Source organism: Xenopus laevis, chromosome 7L (assembly GCF_017654675.1).
Source record: "Xenopus laevis strain J_2021 chromosome 7L, Xenopus_laevis_v10.1, whole genome shotgun sequence".
Taxonomy (NCBI): Eukaryota; Metazoa; Chordata; class Amphibia; order Anura; family Pipidae; genus Xenopus; species Xenopus laevis.
The window spans coordinates 31,908,782-31,926,265 of record NC_054383.1 but is presented as its reverse complement, the minus strand read 5'-3'; the positions used below and the strand labels follow the sequence as shown (position 1 = coordinate 31,926,265).

Below are 17,484 nucleotides of genomic sequence, written 5' to 3'. Positions count from 1 at the left end.
TTCGCGAATTTCGCGAAACGGCGAAAAATTCGCTAAACGGTGCCGGCGTCTCGTTTTTGACGCCGGCGCCCGTTTTTTCGACGCCGGCGCCCGTGCCCGTTTTTGGCGCCGGCGTCCGTTTTTTCGGAAATTTTTTTTGACGCCGGCGAATTTTTGCCGCGAATTTTCGCCGGCGTTTCGCGAATATATTCGCTGGTGGCGAAACGCGCAAATTCGCCGCAAATTCGCGCCTAGCGAATAAATTCGCCCATCACTACTCACTAGCTACATAAAACACTTTGGAAAACTTTGGATAAATCTGATTTATTACTTGTGGATCCGACACCCCTTTCTGCTCAACTGCAGCAAACCCGCCTAATGACAGCAGAGGTGTTTAAATACCTTGGAATCCAAATCCATCCATATCTAGCTACCTATATATCACGTAACCTTGAACCAGTCCTATCCTCTCTGAGGGCTGAATGATCGCATTACAACGAGTAGCAATGGGCTCCGACGGGTCGGCCTGTGGAATAATTAAACCTTCCTGATTTATATCGTGGCCAGATATCGATCGGGAAGACCCGTCGGAAGCCCCCATACATGGGCAGATAAATTGCCGAATTGTTCTAAAGGACCGGTATCAGCAGCTTTATGTGCCCGTGTATGGCCAACTTTAAGCTGTACCCACAGTACTCCCCAATGTTATTACACCCAATGTGCCTCAGTGGGAAAATTCCCACCTCTCGCATTTTTATAAATTTCCTGACTTCTTATATTGGCACCCGCAAGCAGGTTAGGAGTTTTCAGGATGTGCTTGATGGCTGCATACTTGGTACATATAAGTTCTTTAAAGAGAAACTTGCAGAGCTCACTCTCTCCTAACTCTGGTGTTTCCAATTCAGGCAGGTTTTCCAATCACAATTTGGTGGAGTTGATATACAAATTTCCTAACCACAATATGAAACTGCACTTTGGTCTCCCACCCTAACGAAACCTATAAAATTTTACTGCAAACAACCTCTCCATGCCTTCAAAAGGCCTATCATAAATCCCGGGCCCAATAGAGGAGGACTAGGATGAGGCAATAGACAGAGGCTACGATTATTATTCTATACGGGATAAACAAATTCAGTTTAAATGGTTACACCAATTCTATCTTACACCCATACTGCTGAGGGACTAAGTTCCTACACATGGCCATGTCCTGTCTACAGGTAGCCAAGTTTTGGACTGAGGTTATGCTTCTACAAGCAGATAAACTAGATTTTCCTAAGTTGTTAACATATCAGGTGTGTATATTGGCAAGGAAAATCATTGGATGAGATCCAAGCCCCCATGGGGGCTGAAATAATCTGAATAAATCTGGAGCCCATGGTGGGAAGCAGAGTTAGGTGGACAGGGTTCCCTGACATGAACTGAGATACACAAACCTACCTACTTTGAGGACCCAAATGTCCTATGTAGACCCTGTGTGGTGGAAACAATACTAGCTGCTACTTTTGAATAGGAGGCACCCATGAAAAGCACTCCAAAACTGCAGACCCACAGTGCTCCCCTTAGCGGTGACTTCAAGCCACCCAGTACAACTAATGGCTTTTGATAACCTCTACAGGTAACAGCGATCAAACTGCTGCATGTGCTATAGTCTTTATGTAGCTTCCTCCTCACTGCCCATGGGGCCCCAGCCTTAATACAAGCAATTTTGCAATTGAGCCAGCCTGGAGGAATAAACACTCCTGTGTCCTATGTAACCTCAGTTATTAAAGTAATAATGACAGGTTCCTATAGCTATAATGTTAAGTGTTACCAATTATGCAACATTGATACCAGTACTGACACCTGCACTTAAGCTGCCCCAGCCTAAGTCCATCCAAATACTGAGACAGGGATATGGGGAGAAAGCGGTTTTCCTAGGTCATTCCGGGCAATTTTTCCACAGACTGGAGTACCAAGATAAACAGTAGTCTAGCCTACAAGGATTGTGTCATTAATAGAAATGAATGGTGCAATTCTGCATGAATAGTAATACTAGTATGTTCCCTATAGTTATATGACTATGTCAATATCACTTTAAGGAAATTTGTTTTTGCAAAAAAATTGGCTCTGATTTAACATGACAAACAAAGAAATTCCAGCATTGTGCTCATTTGTTCCATTTGTTCATTAGTCTCCCATATGGAACAAGCCGTCCAGGCTGTGTCTTTTGGTGCTAGTCTCTTGGACCCTCATTAAAAAGGCTTTCTTTAATCTAAGTGCACAAAATCCAGTTTGTTTAGAAACAACATGTCGGTAACAAAAGTGACACTTAGGCACACGAGGTAATAACAATTTGTTCCACTTGCACAATTTGTTAGAGAGTGTCTGTGGCTGTTGGAAGCAATGAAAGGGACAATTGTTCCCCCGCAGGGCTGATAGTTGTCCCAGACACATGTGGAACCCTTATTTCTCCTAAACACTCTCTAATTGGGAATAATAAATGAATTTTATTCCTGACAAAATGATGGGAGAATTATTAGGAAGCTGAGCTTGCTGTGTTGTTTAGGTATCTAATATTCTAGTAAGTGTTTGCTATGCATTGTGCATGGACCTGCTACTAAGGGTAGGGCTACAAGGACGTTTATGGCCCACCATAAAACATTAGACCAGGGGCCCATTGTCAGTACTAATATCCTTCATCTCCTCAATCAACCTCTATTCCCGCAGTTTGTTTTCTTTACATACTATAATCTATTATTCCATCTTTTTGGCCTCTTTGTTCTCATAGAATAGGGAATGGCCATGAAATAGGACAAAAGTTTAGCAGCATGAGGGCTCACTGACACCTGGGCCCACTGGAAGTTTTCCTGGTATCCCGGTGGGACAGTCCGGCACTGTGTGTCGCGTCGGATCAACGACAATTCATCCGACAATGCATTCACTTACCTTATTTCTGTCGTATGCGTTTTGACGCCAGCGTTTTGCCGCAGTGCGTCGTATCGCGCCAAAAACGTCTGTGTAGTCCTATACTAAGGATTCAATTTTGTAAGTGAAGATTATTTGTTTTGGTTGTGTTTGTACTAGTACACCTGACATAGTTACACCTGAACTATAGATCTAAATGTCTGCTAAAGCTAGAGACCAATAAGGGATGTACCCAGTCTTTATAACAGTTACATTTAGCACAGCCAAAGGGCATATTTACTACAGGTTAAAAGTTATAATTTGTTGTATTTATGCCAAAAATTAAAATATGCCAATTTCTAAAAAGAGTTGCATACCAAGGTTTAGCCAGTGAACTTGGCATTGGCAAAGATTCACATCTTTTCACCAGGTGAAATTTCTCCAGAAACTATGAATATTCTCCAAGAATTGTCAGTAATTGTTACTAATATGTGCCATTGGGTAATCATAAATAGAAAATTGCCATTTTAAAAAATAAGGGCCGCCCCTGGGATCCTAGGTCACATGAGCCAATTAACAGACAGATTTCTGTCTTTTACTTCCACACTTCTTCCTGTTGGTAATTCAAAGCAAGAGATGTAAAAAGGCAATATTTACTTAAAGGAGAAGAAAAGGTAAAATACAAATACAGTTATACGTATATATTGCCCCTTGAGTGAAGAGCTACTTACAGAAATGCTGCCTCTATACGATTTCCCCTTTAGCTGTATTCCGAGAGCGATGTCAAAAATATTGTAAAGTGCATATAAAAGGGCTCTTACACATGAGCGTTCTGACCTGCGCTCCCCTGCGTTCCATTTTTGGCGTTCAGCCGCAGGGGAGCGCAGGAATAGACGCAAGTCATTATTTGAAATGGGGCTGTACTCACTCAGGCGCGTGTAGGCGCCGAACGCAGGTTCAGGCGCAACATGCTGCATTTTTCCTGCGTTCGGCGCCTACACGCGCCTGAGTGAGTTCAGCCCCATTTCAAATAATGACTTGCGTCCATTCCTGCGCTCCCCTGCGGCTGAACGCCAAAAAACGGAATGCAGGGGAGCGCAGGTCAGAACGCTCATGTGTAAGAGCCCAAATAGAAGACATCCCTCTGTAGATCCAAATCTGCTAGATAAGGACTTGCACATGCGCAAAATCAATCATCCAAGCCCTGCGCATGTACAAACAGTTACAGTCTATCCCCCAGGCAAGCGAGGCAAGCGTTTGGCAGCATTGAAAGCATGATGCGAGGGGTCATTGGGGAAGGAATAAAATTAGCGCATTCACACTTTCGGAAAATAGGCACAGGATGTACATCAACAAAACGCCGGACGCAAAGTCCGCAACAGGGATTTAGTTCTATCTGTCGCTACTAGAAATCCACATCGAATTGGCATGGCAGTTATCTTGCAGAAATTCACGCAGATATCTATCAGGCAGTTTTAAAATCCCATTGGGGAGAACTGTATCATCCATTCCCTGTCTATTTGGCCCTGGAGTGTGGGCAGGCCCGAACTGTCAATCTGTGGGTTCTGGCAAATGCCAGAGGGCCTGCTGTATGGTTCCACAGAAAGTTACCATATAGTGGGCTGGTAGGGGGCTGTTTGGGCCTCTGTGTACTTGGAATGGCAGGGCCTATTTTGACTCCCAGTCCAGGCCTGAGTGTGGGCAAGATCTGCTAGTTTGGCGACCTTAATAAACTAGCTGATCTTTCTGTGTATGAACAGCTTTAGTTATAGGTAGTAACTATAGTGCATGACTGTGACCTGGGTTCCAGTATCAAACAGGGCTTGTATTGGATGGCCATCTAACAGAATGTCCAGCAAGGACTTAGGGCCCACCACGGTTCTATCCCTTTTCCCAAAGGATTTTATAAACCGTCTGGGGCAGCTACTCTGTCTCCCACATGACATTGTCTGCACTGGGAAAATCAAAATGTCTATCCTTAACACACCCGAAACAACTGGTAGGGTTAGTGGCAAGTAATCCCTGGTGCCACTCTGACTGGGACATTTTTTGGGTCATGGTTATATGTGGTACCTCACCTCCTTCTTAATAGGTAAATCGGAGCTCAACAGAGAAATTAACCATTATGCTATCAGATCTTTACATATTAAGGAATTTGACAAACCGTTTGGTGATGCAATGCAACATTTTGGACCGGTTTTAGTCCACATTCAAACAATACTTCTATGAGTTTATCTCCGTTTTATTTCATATAAATCACTTGTTAGAAGAGTTATGCAATGCAGTGATTATCTAAATTATGCAAGAATGGGATCCATTATCCAGAAAGCTCAGAATTACAGAAAGGCCATCCCCCATAGACTCAATTTCAACCAAATTATTAAAATGTTAAAAATGATTTCCTTTTTCTCTGTAATAATAAAACAGTACCTTGTACTTGATCCCAATTAAGATATAATTAATCATTGTAGGCAAATCAATCCAATTGGATTTAAAGTTTAAATCTTTTTACTTAAGGTGGCGTGATCTAAATTACAGAAAGATCCCTTATCCGGAAAACCCCAGGTCCCAAGCATTCTGGATAACAGGTCCCATACCTATATAAATCTTCCTATGCCAACATGTTGTGCACCTATTTAACAAAAGGTAAATGCAAATCTTCTTAGAGATATGCCATAATATCTCCTTGGCCTAATTCACCCATTATTTTTGGCAGAGCTATTAATTAATTATTGTTTAAGGTAAGAGTGGCAATGAGAAATATAAGTGCCAAATGTGAGACAACACTCAGTCCTAGGGGAAACTAGTAGGGGAACAATTGTGCCTTTCCTTGCTGCAGCCACAAACTCCCTAACAAATTGTGCAAGTGGAACAAATTGTTCCACCCTCGTCTGTTAACTTGTCAATTTTGTTACCTCCATGTTGTTCCAAAACAAACTGGCATTTTTTGTGCATACGGAACATTTGCAAGAAATCTTTTTTAAATGAAAGCTTGTTGTAGAGGACTCATTTTGGAGGGTTTCTTCCATATGGTAGACTGATACACAAATTTGGAAGAACTTTTTTTTTCATGAACTTTCTTATATTAAAACTGAATCCAGTAATTGTTAAAAACATTGTCCATCTGGCTCTATAGGAATGGCTACAAAATACACTGGCATGTCTGTTCCTTTGGTACATGCCTCCACTATGCCTTCAAGATTGCTCCCACATTTAACAGTTGTTTTGGACTATAAAATTGTAGCACTGCTCACACAGTAAGGAACGGCTTAAGGGAATTCAATGCTTAGGGCTGTTCAGCGTCATGTTGAGTTGGTTTAACAAGGAGGCCCTGTGTCCGTATGATGTCTATAGGTTTGTAAAACTGAAAACACCTGAGGCCTAATGGATTTAATTACCTATTCATTTCTAATTGATGCCATTTGCAAAGGTCCTCTAATCACTGAAGTGTCATGTGAACTCTTGTCACAATATGAAAAAAAGTTCTTCAGCCTTAAATAGAAACTTTTAACAAGAGTATTACTGTTTCGTGAGGATGTTCTGCAAATAAACACCTACACAGGAAAACATACACCAACTCATAAACACACATAGAGCTTGCGTGCAAATTCACACTGTCGGAAGTTGCCCTTTAAACACTGAATCGCTAACACTTCCATTTCAAGATATTTCATATTTCTACAAAACATGTAAATAAGAAGGTTGAAGTGTTGTGTTTTGGAAGGAGCCAGGTGTAAACATAGAATCAGAGGGGATTAATATTATCATTAAAGAGATGGTTCACCATTAAGTTAACTTTTAGTATGTTATAGAATGGATATTCCTAAGCATCTTTTCTATTGGTCTTCATTTTTTTTCTTTTTTATAGTCTTTGAATTATTTGCCTTCTTCTTCTGATTCTTTCCAGCTTTTAAATGGGGGTCACTAACCCCATCTAAAAAACAAATGCTCTGTAAGGCTAAAAATGTATTGTTATCGCTACTTTTCATTACTTATCTTTCTATTCAGGCCTCTCCTATTCATATTCGAGTCCCTTATTCAAATCAACACATGGTTGCTATGGTCATTTGGATTCTAGGAACCAGCTTGCTGAAATTAAAAACTGGAGAGCTGTTGAACAAAAAGCTAAATAACTCAAAAAACACAAATAATAAAAAATGAAAAATAATTGCATATCATCCAGAATATCACTCTCTACGTCAACACCAGAATAAAAATTTGCATAATAAATTAAAACATATTTCTAAATAACTTTGCAGTATACATTAATTACAATTTTTCTATACTTTATAAGTTATGTGTATATGTATTGCTATTGAAAGCAATGTTGACGAGGCAGCTGATTAACAGACCTGTCTTTGCTGGGGAACCAAAACTTTTGCAACATTGTTTAAAAATTAACAACCAGGAGTTAAGCAAATGCTGCTTTCAATAGCAATTGTTTTTACAAATAACTTGAAGAGTGGTGAAAATGATTGTATTTTGGAAAGTTGCTTATACTTGTTTTTATTTGAGGCAAATTATTATTTTGGGTTGACTTGCCCTTTAAGATGTCCATACATGGTGGTCAAGTTAATGTCTGGATTAAATGTTTTAGACCTCCCAATATCTGCCATGTATGGCCCACAGCTTTACTCCTTTTGTTATGTGCTGCTTTACACATGGGAGTGGAAAAATTAAAGCGAGCGGTTATGGCTAATAAAATGTCATTTTAAAGTAAAAAATAAATAAATAAAACCACTTTTGTTATTTATATCATAGTTACTTGGCTTCTGAATAGGTCTTAGGTCAGACCACAGATATGGGCCCTAGCCTCAGAGTAGGCCCATGAACATATATGTCCTTCTCATTCGTGCTATTTACACTGACCAAAATCACATTAAGAAGTCAGGGCACACAGGCAGATTCAGTGAGATTAGTCACCCGGCGACAAATCTCCTCTTCTTTGGGGCAACTAATCTCCCTGAACTGCCTCCCCTGCCTTCCCGCCGGCTAAGTAAATTGAAAGCGGGATGGCACTTGGTGAGATTCGTTTTCCGAAGTCGCCCAAAGTTTCCTTGTGAGGCGACCTCGGGCGACTTTGGAAAACAAATCACGCCAAATGCCATCAGGGGAGGTGAGGCAGTTTGGGGAGATTAGTTGCCCCGAAGAAGAGGAACGGGACCATCGCTAGTGGTCATTTGTACTCTATCACCAGGCGACTTTTCGGTCTGGCGAATGCACGTTACTCCGCAAATTCACTAAAATGCAGATTCTACTGAACATTACCTCTTTTGCCAGAGTTGCCTTCGCCACTCTTCGCCAGGCGAAGTGCTATAAAGAAGTTAGATCTTCCTCAATCTTCTAATACATTAAAGTTCAAAAAACTATGGCGACATTTTTTTTTTTTCCACACATTTTAATACATATGGAACATTAATTTTACAGTGGGCTCATGTGTAGGCCATTATATAAATTCTCTTGTCTTTATTAAGGTTCCCTGGACATGTGTAATATAAACCAGTAACTTAAACCATTTGCAGCAACATTTATAATAAAGACGTCCATACAACTTTAAATTACCTGCCCTATGCAAATTGACCTAAGCGCAGGATCACTAGCGAAGTTTCACTAGGCATAAATGAATGCTAGTGCATCTTCACTATGAAATGCTCACACAGCCGAAGTAACGCTACCGAAAAGTCGCCAGTGTTTGATGCCCGGGACGAAACTTCTCATTCTAGTGAATTAGCGCATTCGTAGCGTATTTGCGCCTGGCGAAGTGGTGCGATGGGTGCGAAGTGGTCGCTGTTGACAATTCGCCCTTTAGTAAATCTTTTCCATGGAGAGGATATTGACACAGAAATTAAAAACGACCACTAAGAAGTAGAGCCTGCGTATAGTGGCCCCTTAGCTTTAAACTAGGGATGCATCAAATCCACTATTTTGGATTCGGTCGAAACCCCGAATCCTTCACAAAAGATTCGGCAGAATACTGAACCGAATCCGAATCCTACTTTGCATATGCAAATTAGGGGTGGGAAGGGGAAGCTTTTTTTACTTCCTAGTTTTGTGACAAAAAGTCACAAGATTTCCCTCCCCATATGCAAATTAGCACTTGGGTTTGGTTCGGCCGGGCATGAAGGATTCGCCCGAATCCTGCTTAAAAAGGCCAATCCTGGCCAAATCCAGAATCGAATCCTGGATTCGGTGCATCCCTACTTTAAACACCAGTTGCAAGGCTGTGGATTAGATATTACTGATTATTTTTGATCAGTAAAACTATGGCCCTAGACATCATGCATTGTCAAGCCTCCCACCCTTTTATTTGTCTCCCCATATAATACACTGTTTAGCAGCCCTGTCTCCGGTTTATCTTTTGAAGCACTGCAGATCTCAGCTAATATGTGCAGTCACAGCAATTACTTCTAAGGCCAATTACACTTAGGGTACAAGGGACCCATTGTGTTAAGTAGAATACACCAGAGAGAGTGCCAGCACTGCCAGCTTGCAAGTGATAGTAACCTGACAATGCATTACATAGTTACATAGTTACATAGTTAAATTGGGTTGAAAAAAGACAAAGTCCATCAAGTTCAACCCCTCCAAATGAAAACCCAGCATTAGTTCACTTAGAATTGTATCCATCCATTTTTAAAATACTGCAACTATTTAAGTTATTTAATCAAGTCACCAACTTTATAGTGACTTTAATAATGTGTCGCAAAATATGGGACTAAGATAGTTATGGGATCCTTTATATGGAAACACGTTATTCAGAAAGCTCCTAATTAAGTCCATTTAAAGGCTCTTACTCACTGGCGTTTTGACCTGCGCTCCCCTGCGTTCCGTTTTTTGGCGTTCAGCCGCAGGGGAGCGCAGGAATAGATGCAAGTCATTATTTCAAATGGGGCTGTACTCACTCAGGCGCGTGTAGGCGCCGAACGCAGGAAAAATGCAGCATGTTGCGTCTGAACCTGCGTTCGGCGCCTACACGCGCCTGAGTGAGTACAGCCCCATTTGAAATAATGACTTGCGTCTATTCCTGCGCTCCCCTGCGGCTGAACGCCAAAAAACGGAACGCAGGGGAGCGCAGGTCAAAACGCCAGTGAGTAAGAGCCCTTAAGCAAATCATTTTATTTTTTTCTCTGTAATTGGGGGCAGATTTATCAAGGGTCGAATTTCGAGGGTTAAAAAACCCTCGAAGTAAAAATCCTTTAAATTCAAATATCGAATTCGAAGGATTTAGCGCAAATGCTTTGATCGTTCAATCGAATAAAAATCGTTCAAATCAAAAGTTTCGAATGATTTTAATCGATCGATTGAACGGTTTTTTTCGATCAAAAAAAGCTTAGAAAAGTGCTGGGGAAGGTCCCCATAGGCTAACATTGAAGCTCAGTAGGTTTAAAGTATGAAGTCAAAGTACTTTTTAAAGAGACAGTACTTCGATTATCGAATGGTCGAATAGTCAAACGATTTTTACTTCGAATCGTTTGAATCATTCGATTCGATCTAATTTGATAGAATTTGACCCATTCGATGGTCAAAGTACCCAAAAAAATATTTCGAAATTCGAATTTTTTTTCATTCGAATTCTTCACTCGAGCTAAGAGTAAATCTGCCCCTAAGTGTAATAAAAAAACAGTGCCTTGTTTTTGATTGTAACTACACTGCATTAAAGGGGTGGGGTGGTTCATCTTTAAGTTCATTTTCAATATGTTCTAGAATGGCAATTTCTAAGCAACCTTTCAATTGGTCTTCACAATTTATTTTTTATAGTTTTTTTTAGTTATTTGCCTTTTTCTTCTCAATGTTTTGAGGTTTCATATGGGGGTTACTGACCCCATCTAAAAACAACTGTTTTGTAAAGCTACTAATTATTGTTTTTGTTACTTTTTATCACTCATCTTTCTATTCAGACCCTCTCCTATTCAAATTCCAGTATCTTATTTAATTCAGTGCATGGTTGCTACTAATTTGTACTCAAAACCCACAAATAATAAAAAATGAAAACCAACTGCAAATTGTCTCAGAATATCACTCTCTGCGTCATACTAAAAGTTCAATTAAAGGTGAAAAAAAACCTTTAATCCATATTAGTGGCAAAACAATCCTAGTGGGGTTATCTCATGTTTAAATGAGTTATAGCAGACTTAAAGTATGATAATCAAAATTTATGAGATCCCTTATACATTTTTAAGTCTATAATATATGTTTTCTTAACTATATAATCATCAAGTAGAAATAAATCATTTAATTTATAAAATTATGGATAGAACCCTTATCTGAAAAACCCCATGGTTTCAGCATTCAATTTAATAGAGCCCAGATAAATCCATATTAGTGGCAAAACATTCCTTGTGGGTTTATCTAATTTTTAGCAGACTTATGGTATGATAATTAAAATTTCTGAAAGACCCCTTATACATTAATATTATTACAAGTCTATAATATTTTTTTTAAACATTTAATTATCAAGTAGAAATAGATTTGTTAATTTCTAAAAAATATAAGAAAGTTGAGGGAGGTCCAGTATGAAAAATCTTTAATGTAGACATGCATTTAGAAACTCAAAAGAAAGCTAGATTTTTTTTCTCTCTTCATCCTTACATATTTGGTTGTATTCATATAAATGTGCATTTTGTTGGGAGACTTTAATGCCTTTAATTAGGGCCATTTGCTCATCCTTACTGTCCATTTGTCTCTGAGGAAAGTGACAGCCTAATGGGATGGCTCATTTACATATCACTGGGGATATAACCCAGGGCAGAGATGGGAGCAGCAGATAAACTCTCTCACTCCTGCAGACAAGACCCACCCACTGGGACTGTTTTAAATGATTACACCTTTGGAAGGAGTCCAAGTTCTTCACTCTTTCTAAGCAGGGTCTCACAGCAACTTTTTTGGTGCAACTTTACCACGAGAGATAGACAAGATGTTACTTCTACTAAAAGCGATATCACTGCTGCTTCTGGGACTGATGGCTTCACAGTCACTTTGCGAAACTATCCAATACTTCATAGATGAAGAAGAATCCCCTGGCACTGTTATTGGAGTTTTGTCACACCATTCAATGTTTAATACCACAGACAGTCTTGCCAACAATTTCCGTCTGATGAAGCAGTTCAACAGTTCCCTCATTCATGTCCGAGACAGTGATGGGCAGCTGAGCATCGGTGAAAGGATAGACAGAGAGCAGATCTGCAGGCAGTCTCTTCATTGTACCCTGTCTTTGGATGTGGTCAGTTTTTCCAAAGGACAATTCAAGCTGATAAATGTGAAAGTGGAGGTAAGAGACATTAATGACCACAGCCCTCACTTTCCCAATGATGTAATATATGTGGAGGTCTCTGAGAGCACCCCTGTTGGCACCAGGATACCTGTAGAAATTGCTGTAGATGAAGATGTTGGCTCCAATGCAATCCAGAACTTTAAGATCACAGACAACAGTCACTTCATTATTGAGGTGCAGACCAAGGGAGATGGGGTCAAATATGCAGATCTGGTCTTAATCAAAGAGCTCGACAGGGAAAACCAACCAACCTATAAATTGGAGATAATGGCTATGGATGGTGGACAGCCTGCTCTGTCTGGCACTGCAGTAGTTAATGTAAGAGTCCTGGACTTCAATGATAACAGCCCTGTATTTGAGAGAGGCACTATTACTGTGGACCTTATAGAGGATGCTGCAGTGGGATATATTTTACTGGACTTAAACGCTGCTGATGCTGATGAAGGTGTGAATGGAGAGGTGGTCTATAGCTTCAGCCCACTGGTATCTCAAGAGGTACGTCGCCTATTTAAAATCAACTCCAGAACTGGTGGTGTTACCTTGGAAGACCAGGTTGACTTTGAGACCAAGCAGTCTTATGAATTTGAGGTCCAAGCCCATGATTTGGGTCCAAACCCACTTAGTGCTAGCTGCAAAGTCATTGTGCATATAATAGATGTAAATGATAATGCCCCAGTCATCACCATCACCCCACTCACTTCCATAAGTGAAGACTTTGCCTACATTACAGAGTCAGCTGCCAAGGAGACTATTGTAGCTCTGATCAGTACGACAGACAGAGACTCTGGTCCACATGGGCAAGTTCATTGCATTCTCTATGGGCATGAACACTTTATGCTGAAACAAGTATATGAGGATAGTTTTATGGTAGTTACCACTACTAATCTAGACAGGGAAAAGATAGCAGAGTACACCCTGACAATAGTGGCTGAAGACCTAGGTTTCCCTTCACTAAGCACCAAAAAATACTACACAGTCAAGGTGACTGATGAAAATGACAATGCTCCTGTATTTTCTAAGCCAAAGTATGAAGTGTCTGTTCTTGAAAATAATTTTCCAGGTTCTTATATTGCTACAGTGGTAGCCAGGGACCCAGACACTGACCATAATGGCAAAGTAATTTACAGGCTGGTGGAAGCAAAAGTAATGGGCCAATCACTATCTACATTTGTTGCTATTGATGCAGATTCTGGGATGCTCCGGGCTGTAAGGTCTCTGGATTATGAAAGAATAAAACAAATAGATTTTGAGATAGAGGCAACGGATAATGGAGTCCCTAGACAATCAAATCGTGCTCAAATTAAACTCAAAATAGTTGATCAGAATGATAATACCCCTGTCATAACATATCCGCTGCTGAATAATGGGTCAGCGGAGGTCCTATTGCCAGTCAGTGCCCCTCAGCATTATTTAGTTTTTCAGCTCAAAGCTATGGATGCAGATGAAGGGCAGAATGCACAGCTAACCTATACCATAATGAGGGATACCCAAAGACTATTTGCTATTAACCAAGAAAATGGAGAAGTATCCTTAAGAAAGCAAATAAACCCTGACCAGACCAAGGAACTTAACATTGTAGTTGCAGTGTATGATTCAGGAAGAACTTCCTTGTCCACCAATGCTACAGTAAGGTTTATCCTCACAGACTCTATGCCTTCCAGCATTGAGGTGGTCATTTTGCAACCATCGTCTGAAGACCAGCACCAGATAGATCTGTCCATTATCTTCATTGCAGTTTTGGCTGGAGGTTGCGCATTGCTGCTTGTGGCTATCCTGTTTGTTGCGTGTACTTGTAAAAGAAAAAGCAATGGATTTAAGCAGGTACCTGAGAAGCAAGGGGGATACAGTAGTGACCACCTACTAAAGAACTCCCCTTCTGAAATGGGATCATCTAACTCCTCTGTGTCTCAATCCAAGTCATGCCAAATCTCAATCAGTGCTGAATCTGAAGACTGCAGCATGTCCTCTAACAAAGAACATTGTGGAGACCAGCAAACAGGTGCAAAGGTATGCAATTATTTCATTATTTGCTTATTCATACTTGTTCTAAATTCAGTTTCTCTCATCTCTTGCTGAACTTCAACTCCCAGAATTCTCTATCAGCCTTCAGCTTGCAGTTAAATCACAAGTAACAGGAAAGAGGTTGTTGTCATCATCAGAATGCAGACAACCCAGTAATGTATTATTATTTGGAACTTTATCGCATAACAGAATTAGCCAGTAACCAATCCATTTCTTGCACAATATTACTTTCACAAAAGATAATGTTTGTGTTACTTCTGGAATTATAAAAGTCAGAACACTCATTGCAAACTCAGCATGAAAATCCATTCAGTAAACACAGTTCTGTATTTAATGGCTAGGGTTCTTATGGATGAGAGATGCTCCTTTGACAAAACATAGCCAGTTGAGGCAACTTCTCATACCAGCATTGCTGTATCAAATACATACAGTATACTAGCACTGAAAGAAAATATAGAATATAAATACTAAAACACTGTTTTTATTTTTTTTTTCAGCACCTGGAGTCTGTCCCATCTTATGAGACATCTAGCTGGCAGCGGGACAGTTGTGCAGGAAGTGTAAGGTAATAATTACTCTTCTCTTACCAGTTCTGTTTTAAAGTTAGGGGCAAAAAACAAGCTACTATAACATAACCATATTGTAGTAGATATACAGTACAAAATATTCTGTCACAATTGTATCACCTGTATTTGGCCATTGTTACTGTCTTTTTAGTATTTTAAGACTTCCGTAGCAGAAGCATAAGGCAAGCCCTCTCTGTGGTTTAACTGAAAAATAAAATACAAAGAAAATAATTGTTTTTTTTAAATGATGTATGGCATGGATAGACAGTTTAAGGTACTCAAGCTGTTTTAATGCAAAACCCAGCTTGCCCTAACAGGCTTCAGCAGTCAGGAAGATTCTGAGATTTGTAGTTGAACAATATCGAGTGGCTGTAGGCTCACTACATCCACAATAAAATGATGCATCATAAAGGGGTGGTTCACATTTGAGTTAACTTTTGGTATGTTATAGAATGACTCATTCTAAGCATTTTTTTCAATTGGTCTTCATTTTTTATAGTTATAGTTCTTTGTCTTCTGACTGCATTCAGCTTTCAAATGGGGGTCATTGACTCCATCGAAAAACAAATATTCTGTAAGGCTACAAAACAGTTATTGCTACTTTGTATTACTCATCTTTCTATTTAGGCCCTCTCCTATTTATATTCCAGTCTCTTAATTATTCAATGCATGTTGCTAGGGTAATCCGGACCCTAGCAACCAGATTGTTGAAATTGGAGAGCTGCTGAATAAAAAGCTAAATAACTCAAAAACCACAAATAATAAAAAATGAAGCCCAATTGCAAATTATGTCATACCACTCTCTACATCATAATAAAAGTTAATTTAAAGGTGAACAACCCCCTTAAGCCCCACTGGTGCTCCAGCTAAGGTTGCATTATAAATCCACTTAGAGACATAGGGGATTAGTTGACACTTTGCATGCAGGACATGCTTTTGTGACATCATGTATTTACCATCGCAGTGGGAATTCTCACGTGGAACAGTACAGCACAAAGGACAGTGGCAAAGGAGACAGTGACTTCAATGACAGTGACTCAGATACCAGCGGAGAAGGGCAGAAAAAGAGCTGTGAGCAGCCAATTCAGACTCAAGGTGGTAAGTGTTAAACATTCTGTAAAAACACATGAATACTGTACAGGGCATTACTACATGTAAAACTGGCCTGCTCAGGCTGACCCTTTAAATCAGTAGTTTTATGATATTTTCAGTTACACTTACCTCTTAATACTGTCATAGATATGTGAATACATTGCCGTATTAGCCATTCTGTTATAGTTCCAGGGATAGCTAGTGCAGCAAATGATTATTGAGTAAATAAACATTTCCCCAAATCTCGCACTAACACATAGAGCATTTTGTCCTTCGTCCGTGCACGATTAACTGTCGAAATAGAATTGTGCATATAAAACACTTTTCACAGGGCTAACAATGTAATTGTGCAAAAATGCAGAAGCATTCTTTTTTCATGAGATTGTACAGGATTGCTGCTTGTTTTACATTTGCATTTCTAACACTGACAGACAGCAAGGTATTGTCAGGCACTTTGGCACCCATGGGAGAGGCAATTTCACGCAGATGACAATGCACCCTGTCTGTCATTGCCCTTAGCCTCAGCCCTGCATCAATCTGCTTGGGGCCCCATTGACGGACATGTTTACAGTTTGGGAGTCACTACTAGTTCTCCAAACAGTCATCTCATTGCTAAGCTCGCTAATCTTAGCATCAAGGCCATATACTATCATAATTAAGGTTTAATAATATAGTCATTAAATCATTTCACAATCAGCTGTATAATGGTCACCTGAGCTCTAGCAATCACCCAGAGCTTTAAGTATAATTGTAAAGAGGGAGAGAAAGATGGGATATACATTTAAATAATTAAATAAGCACTGAAACATGTTTCAGATTCAAATTATAGTTTTTACCTGATGTGGCGCATTTATGAACATTGAGAAAATCTGCACATGGGCAGTAACCCATGGCAACCAATTATAACTGGCTGCTTCATTATTTTACATGCAGTGGGCTAAAAGTAGCTAATCATTCATTGGTTACTGTGGGTTGCTGCCCAGGTACACAGAGGCCCAATCAGCCCACACAGAGGCCCAAACAGCTCACACCAGCCCACTAAATACTGATTTTCTATGGCACCTTATAGCAGCCCTTCTAGCATTTGCCAGAACCCACAGATTGCCAGTCCGGGCCTGGTGCTCGACATCTATATACGTTTCTCTAACTGAGGTGAGACATTAAAGAAGAATGTCTTGCTTTCAGAGTGAATGGATTTAAATGAACACATAGAACAGACATGGCCTTTTGGGATATATCCTGGGTGAATCAGACATATTATTTATTATTAGAAGGAACCATAGAGGAAGGACTGAGGTCACATGACAGCTGTAGCCTTTTATGGCATTGCTACCACATGTGCCACTTCCTGTTCTCTCAATCTCCCTGTTTCTGTCACAGGACGGTGCTACTTTCTCTTTTGTTTGTTTTTACATGGCTGGCCTGGGACAATAACAGGGCAAATGTGTAGCGTTAGGGCAATGGCACATGTCACATTCTATCCAGCATGGGAAGCAGTCTCACAGGTCCTGGCATTTATCCTCTAATGCAAACAAGACATGCACCAATACCATCAAGGCTCACACATATTTTACATACGTGTTGCTGTACTACAACATATTAGCATGAGCTAAAGCATGTTGGGAGACGTAGTCCAGGAAGATTAGCCACTTAATGCAAGAGGAACTTTTC

General features: G+C 40.1%; 1 protein-coding gene across 1 annotated transcript in view; it reads left to right on the top strand.

Annotated features, from left to right (window-relative positions):
• Positions 1–17,484, top strand: part of pcdh8l.L (protocadherin-8-like L homeolog) — a 29,031-nt gene that overhangs the window by 9,763 nt on the left and 1,784 nt on the right. The window contains exons 3-5 of the mRNA XM_018225303.2: positions 11,727–14,140; positions 14,653–14,720; positions 15,686–15,819. Coding sequence (XP_018080792.2) covers positions 11,727–14,140; positions 14,653–14,720; positions 15,686–15,819 — 2,616 coding nt within the window. The remainder of the gene's footprint in view (positions 1–11,726; positions 14,141–14,652; positions 14,721–15,685; positions 15,820–17,484) is intronic.